This window comes from Mitosporidium daphniae (assembly GCF_000760515.2).
Source record: "Mitosporidium daphniae strain UGP3 chromosome Unknown contig-51, whole genome shotgun sequence".
In the NCBI taxonomy this organism is placed as follows: Eukaryota; Fungi; Microsporidia; genus Mitosporidium; species Mitosporidium daphniae.
In genome coordinates this window covers 25119-32031 of record NW_013546267.1, presented here as the reverse complement: position 1 = coordinate 32031, position 6913 = coordinate 25119, and the positions used below count along the sequence as shown (strand labels likewise).

The following is a 6913-nucleotide window of genomic DNA, read 5'->3' as shown; positions in this document are numbered from 1 at the left end:
ATGAGCTTAGACAAGGCTAAATGCAAGTGTTGATATGCCAATGAAAGTTTCCATCACGTGTGGTTAATGATGGCATTATTCATTGAGTATTAACAAGGCGTCAAACACAATGGCCTCAGGCGAACATAGAAAGGTATATCATTCGAACAATGATGCCAATCATGCCCAATGGGAGAGAGGGAGGGGGCATCATGTTTGTAATTATTTTCACAACATCCTTCAATAATTAACAATTTACTAACAAAATGGGGTCATGAAGAAGCTCCGGACTTGTTGATCCAAAGATGAAGCTCCTTTTTAATTGCCTCATAAAGAGGCTCGTCCTTTTTTGGCAAAAAAGTTCCATTAAGCGAGAGCGCATTTAGATGAGCTACAAAGGTAAGTGTCACATAGTCCCCATAGCAATAGGACTGCACAGCCAACGCTTCAGATTCAGAGTGGTAACGCTTAATACGTTCTCTGGATTTCAAAATTTTTGGAGCCACGCGATCTAACATCTTTTGATAGAATATCTCCATGTCTTCCTGTAAAAGCAAGCCATTTTGCGACCAATGTGAGGGAAAACACCATTCGCTGACCAAATGCACATTAGATTGACTTTTATCAATCCTTAAATAGTGTTTTGCAAGCAAATCGGCAATTTCAACACTGTCAATCAGTGCTTGATTGGCACCCTGACCTTTAAATGGACTCATCGGATGTGCTGCATCCCCTATCAGCCAGATACCCTCCTTTAAGCATTGCGGAATGCAAGTATAGACACCCTGGTCATATATTGGCATGGCAATCAAAAGGGAAAGAGGGGTATTTGATATCAGGTCAGGAATTGGACAGTGCCATTGCCCAAGGTTGTTCATAACGAACTTCAAAAGCGAAGCATGGCCGCTTATTTTTCCAAATTCAATAGCTTCCGATTCTTCAGCAACCAAAAATGACAATTGCCACATGTAGGATTTTTGATTGCCTTCGTGGTCAAAATTTCTGGGTTCCCTATGTGGCATGGCGTAAAACCTGAATTTGCCATCGACAGACTCGAATATGGTGTTATCCGAACCAAAACATCCATTTTGGAGAAATGATATTCCCAAAACAACAACCACACCCAAATACCTAGCAATTACAACACTTAAAGGCGAGTTACTCCGAGGGAGAGCAATCGTATGCAAGCTTTCTAACGGCAGAATTAATTCCATCAGCACCTATTAGGATATCTGCGGTCGATTCAGTGCCGTCTGCAAACGATAAAGTAAACGGTGGAGCGCAATTGGTGGTCTCCATCGAAAGCAGCTTTGAATTCCACTTTAATGAAGAATTCGCCGGAAATAGTCGCAAATATTCCTGTAGCAGCAATTCGCGTAACGCCTGTCTTGATACATGCAGATTCCTTTTGTTTGAAATAACGGACGATGGATTAGAAGAGTCATCGCTCCAAAATACAGTTCCAAAAACCCCAAGTAGGCTACCTGAAGGGCCATGGAATGTATAATGGGCTAGAGCAGGTGCATCCAATTCCTGCCGAACGCGCTCATAAAGATTGAGACGGCGTAATGCAGAAAGCCCCTGCATGAGCGTCAATCCATATCCCTGTCGTCGGTCGCTAAATACAGCATCTCGTTCGTATATGACAACATTCCTAAATCCTTTTTGATGGAGTGCAATGCCTGTGGCTAAACCGGCAATTCCAGCCCCAACAATTGCGATTTGGGGCTGTATCTGTGGGGAATTCAAAACTTCCATGGATGAATTTTTAATTTTTGTATTGCAAACAAATTTAGTTTTAAAATAGAATTACATATGCGACATGGTATGGCCATTCAGCATATCTTAGCATATCGTAGGATATCCCAGAATGACTTGAGATATCACACCGAATCCTAAAATAAGCTAACACATCACACCATATCATAGTATAACATGGTTGTATTTGGTTAGGATGCATCAGAAAATTAATTATGTCTTTTAATGTATTTTAAATTCTTAATCTTGTCTTTTAATATTAGATTTTAAATTCCTAAATTTATGTCTTTTAGTCCGAATTTAGAATCCAACTCATTATCGGTAGATGCGAATGCTGCTCAGCTTGGGCATGAACCTACGGACGAGAAGAAGCACATAAATATTAAAGTTGTTGGGGCCGTACAATTTTTGTTTTAATCATAGGGCTTTTCGGAAATGTACTTCAGGATAAAAACCACTACGCAGTTAAAAAAGCTAATGGACAACTATGCCGAAAAACAAGGTAAAAGCGTCTCCTCCCTCAGATTCCTGTTCGATGGGGAACGGATCAACCCGACAGATACACCTCATAAGTTAGGGATGGAAAATGAGGATGTCATTGACGTTAGGTCTTTCCAGGTCGGTGGGGATCAAATGGGTGCCGTACTTCTAAACAAATAAACAACGTATACCAATAAATTTATTGCTACAAACATGCTTATGAAAATTGAAATCTCTTAAGATGTGGTTGATTTGATCCCTGAATAAAGAAAAAAGAGCCAGGTGCATGGGCATTGATTCGAGAGTGTCCGGAATGAGACATTTGCATCAGGTGCCTAAGGTTCTTCTCCAGCCGTAGTTTCTCCTTTGCTGTTTTTAAAATTATTCGGGATTGATTAAGGGACCTGTTTACCAAGACCGGTGTTGACTTGTACGTGTGATGTGGAGGGAGTGGGGGGAGGCCATCTTTGACGAGGTTCGTATTTTCATCCATGCTTAGCATGGCATTTGGCTCCATCAGAGGTGTATTACCCAACATGGGTTGACACTTCAAGAGGTTAAGCCAATTCATTGGCATCCCCTTGTTTTCATTTCTAATAGCTTGTACCAGATCCAAAACAACAGGCCTGGATCGAGAAGCAGCCAGCGACAGCTTTCGCGTAGTGCATGCAAGCCTGTTTATATCTATCGAGAAGATTAATAAACAAAAATACACTTAAGTAGCGACTCGAATAAGAGAGACACAAATTCTTTTTCAAAATACTCAAATTGGGAGGTCCCTATGGGTCTCTCAGTTGCCGCGCAAGCTTGGGAGCACATGATTCGAGAAATTAGTATGGAAAAGACACGATAAAAGCTACAAATATCCATCCCATGTTCCCCAACAACAGAGTAACATGTGGGAGAGAAAATAGACGGCGAGAGCGATGTTTGAGAGCCAAAGGCAGAGAGCTTACTCTCTGACATCGGAAAATAAACTTTAAATTACAACATTTTATTACAAGTTGACGGTGGTGGCATAATTTACTTTTGAAACCTGCGTAGCGATAGGACGCTTCTAAAATCATCTACAAATCTAAGCGCATCAAGAAAAGGTAATAGATCCAGCAGGGCTTCGTCTTTCCTGTCGCTGAACCATGAGTCCACAAGAATCCCGTTTTCTAAAATAATGCATTTGCAAATACCTGGGTTGATGATGAAGCTTGCAGTGGCATTGTCTATCAGTGCTATGTGGGCAAGATTGGGCTCAATTATGCGTAGATCCTTCAAATAAACACCACTTCTGGCAATACATGACTATTTATAAGAATTTAACAAACCTGTCTAAAGAGGCGTTTTTGAAGGAGAACAGATGTCGAGTCGAGCCAGTCTATCACGGGATCTGCATATTCCGGAAGTGATGCCGTAAAAATCACTATTCGATACCATTCCGATATCTAAAGTAACGGTATCAAGCTTACTTTTTTCAAGAACAGGTCAACATATGGCCTTTTGAAGACGTAATAGAGGCAAGAAGACTTTCCCACAAGAACCTCAATCATTGCGTCATAGTTGCGTGAAGATTTACTTGTGGAGTGCACCAGTGTTTCATCCAAGTCCAAAACAAGCGTCTTTTGAATCTTCGGGAGATAAAGCCGGCGACGCGGAAAAAAGGAATCGGGCAGTGAGCATATGTATGCCGCTATTTCTGAGATTGAGAATGGTAAGAGATCCTTGGACCTGGAGCCCTCTTCATCTGAAACCGCACCATCCTTGGGGGTATCAATTTTCATGAAGAGCCAATCTAACTGAATTTAAAATCTTGTAAATTGCAAATTTTTCAATAAATTTGAGATGTTACTTGATTTTTGGACCGCCCCAAACATACCACCGTAATGGGTCACTTCAGCGAGGAGCTGTTCGCTAGCCTGCTCAAGAAAACACAGGATGATTTTGGCGCTTCGATAGTATCATTTCAAACAATAGATTCAACCCAAAGATTTCTTGAGCAGAATAGCCATCAATATCGATCGGGGACAATACTGGTTGCTGACCACCAAACAAACGGTCGAGGGCGCGGTTCCAATTCTTGGGTGTCAATCCCTGCTGCTCTGCAATTTTCGTTTATTTTAAAATTACCAAAACAGTCCCAAAGCCAAATCAGCCTTTTTCAATATTATGCGTCTTTGGCGATGGTGGAGGCGATTAGCTCCTTTGCTTGTGCCATCCGCCCTTTCTCGATTTCCGATCCCTTTTCTTGTATATACGACCCATCTTCTATTTGTTTCAAACAGATTGGGATCAAATGGCCTAACGACATTGTGTTCATTGATGGGGATCATTCTGTGAAGGTCGGTGGCGTTCTAGTAAGCTCCTCATCTTTTGGATCCGAAATAACACTGATCATAGGGATAGGAGTGAATCTGTTTGCGTGTGAGGGGTTTAGACCTTCCTTTGGGTCTCTATCTTTGTGTGGAGGTTTGGATCTTTGCAGCCTCTCTAGAAAATCCTTACTGGCAGAATTTTGCTTTCAATTTTCAAGCCTCACGCCACGGTTCCTTGCAGATTTCAGCTCTTTTTCCTCTCATTATTCGTCAAGATGGATGCACTCGGGCAAAATATTGTCCTTGGAACAAGATGGGTTTCTTGTCCATACCACTGGTATCGACTCCACCGGAATGCTTACCGCTCGAAAAGTACTTCCCGTGTTGGGCCCAATTATTTTCAAAGCGTCCGCATATTTCTGTTCCAACAGACCAATGTTTAGCTGGATGCCCCGGTTGATGATAAACAATATTTTATTGCCCATTCTATTGGGATTCTCAAAACTAATATACACAAAAGATATTTTGTTGGAGCCCAGTTTGTATTCGCTGGACATTTCGAAATTGAGGATACATCGCAAGGCTCTATAGAGCGTCTTTTAATAAAAATCTTATGGTCTGTTTGGTTCTAAAGCTCATAGAGCAATATGGAGATTCTTTGCAGCTTGGAGAGGGGCGACGGAAAGCCTTGATATCGGCCCAGTAGTGCATCAATGACCGGTATATACTTGTCCCTTAAACATTCCCCAAATAAGCCTTCGAAAACGGATATATCAGCTAAAATCGGGTCCCATATGGCCTCCTTATAAACAGACTTTAGGAAAAAGTACTCGTGATTCGCCTGGATGATATATGAAATCAGAGACCGCAACAACGTTCTTTCTTTTTCAATGATCAAAGGCGAAATCTCACCATTGCAGCGGCAGCTAGAAAAATCCGAAAAGGCAAGAGAAAAGAACTCACTGCTGATATTATTTCCAGCCTCACCCTCACATTCCATCTCATCATCACTGTCATCATCATCATCATCGTTGAGGACAAAGAGAATGTTTTCACAAGAGAAAGACCCGTGTGCAACACCTCGACGATGAATATCTGCCAAAAGATTAAGCACGGACCTGACAAGTTGCAAGGCTATAATTTCATCTGGAAATGGTGAAATGGCATTTGCGGTCTCTACGACGTCTTTGATGGCATATTGCGAAACAAACGGGGCCAGCACAATTGTAAATTTCCCCATCATTGTGGCATACTCTGTGAGGCCTTCACAAAGCAAACGGAATTGATATCGCGGATCATTGATAAGAATGGAGGCCTGGCATTCGTTTTTCGCGCTGGAAAAGTCGTCCACTTTCCTAAGGATAAAAAAGGATAGCTTTTGTTTTAAAGAAGAAAACTCCTGTATCAAATAGGAAGAGTTTGGCAGTTTTTGGACAAATCTGTATTGCTCTCCGATGAGAAGGAACGGATAAATGTCTGTGGAGAGTTTGGAAAAGTCTGCTGCCTTTGAGGAAAAGGATTTTCGCGGCAAAATTGATTTTCTTCCGCTATGAGAAGAAAACGGAGAAAGAGCATGACAAAATTCGAGGAAAAGCATCAGCCTGACAAGAGGAGTCCCACAGAATTTGGCATCTTTTTCGTTTAAAATTTGAAAATCCGGTGCACAACACAAGGCTTTGAATGTTGAAAATGAAGTAGTTAATGAAGAGGCACTTACATGGCTACCATCTGCCATATCAACACATTCCGGGGGTTCGTTTCTAATTACAGAATCAACGATCTTTTTATCGCCTTTTATAAGTACAATTTCGTCTTCATTGATAGGGCAGTCCTTTTCGGAAGGACTGGCTTCCGTTGCAGGCTTTTCGTCGAAGCTTTCGAGGGTCACATGTTGGACAGGCACTATTTCTAATGATTGATAATTGTCCAAAGCTCCCGCGAAACACCGATCAGCAGAGGTAGAGGCAGATATAGCACATTCGCTCTCACTCCCAACATCATAGAAAGAAGAAATAGACAGGACCGATTTTTCATTTTGAAAGTTGGGGCTTTTAGGATCGACTTTTGGAGCTCTAGCGTCACTAAAATTGGCGTCAAGAAAGGGCGAATTCTCATCATTAAAGGAGAGGGGAAAAGAGGGAGGAGAGCTTTCAACAAAAGTAGCAGGTATTTCCGAAATGTACACATCGTTGGCGGCAGTTGTTGCAGCAACGCTTCTCAGATAGAGCTTTGATCTAGCCTCCTCAAAAGAGAGGCAATAGATATCCGAACCGGGCACCATTCCCAGCAGCTCTGCGTTGTATCCACGGCGGGTGGCCGAGGCCGTGCTTTTCTTGGCTCCTGACCTGCTGATGATGGATTCTAAGGCTTGTTTTAAAAGAAACATCGGCTCG

The 6913-nt window shown here is 42.0% G+C and overlaps 3 protein-coding genes across 3 annotated transcripts; 1 reads left to right on the top strand and 2 right to left on the bottom strand.

Moving 5' to 3' along the window:
- Window positions 1-251: 251 nt before the first annotated feature.
- DI09_51p150 (FAD-binding monooxygenase) lies at window positions 252-1737 on the bottom strand (the record flags this gene model as incomplete). The annotated part of the gene is made up of 2 exons (XM_013381862.1): window positions 252-1110; window positions 1142-1737. 2 exons carry the CDS (start codon window positions 1735-1737, stop codon window positions 252-254), a joined length of 1455 nt encoding a protein of 484 aa, XP_013237316.1.
- Window positions 1738-2434: 697 nt separating this feature from the next.
- DI09_51p140 (uncharacterized protein) lies at window positions 2435-3989 on the bottom strand (the record flags this gene model as incomplete). Its single annotated transcript, XM_013381861.1, has 4 exons — window positions 2435-2901; window positions 3402-3499; window positions 3537-3586; window positions 3678-3989. The coding sequence occupies 4 exons, from the start codon at window positions 3987-3989 to the stop codon at window positions 2435-2437; spliced, it is 927 nt and encodes a 308-aa protein (XP_013237315.1).
- A 102-nt stretch (window positions 3990-4091) lies between these two features.
- Window positions 4092-5111, top strand: DI09_51p130 (biotin-acetyl-CoA-carboxylase ligase; the record flags this gene model as incomplete). The annotated part of the gene is made up of 1 exon (XM_013381860.1): window positions 4092-5111. The coding sequence occupies one exon, from the start codon at window positions 4092-4094 to the stop codon at window positions 5109-5111; it is 1020 nt and encodes a 339-aa protein (XP_013237314.1).
- Between the last annotated feature and the right edge of the window lie 1802 nt (window positions 5112-6913).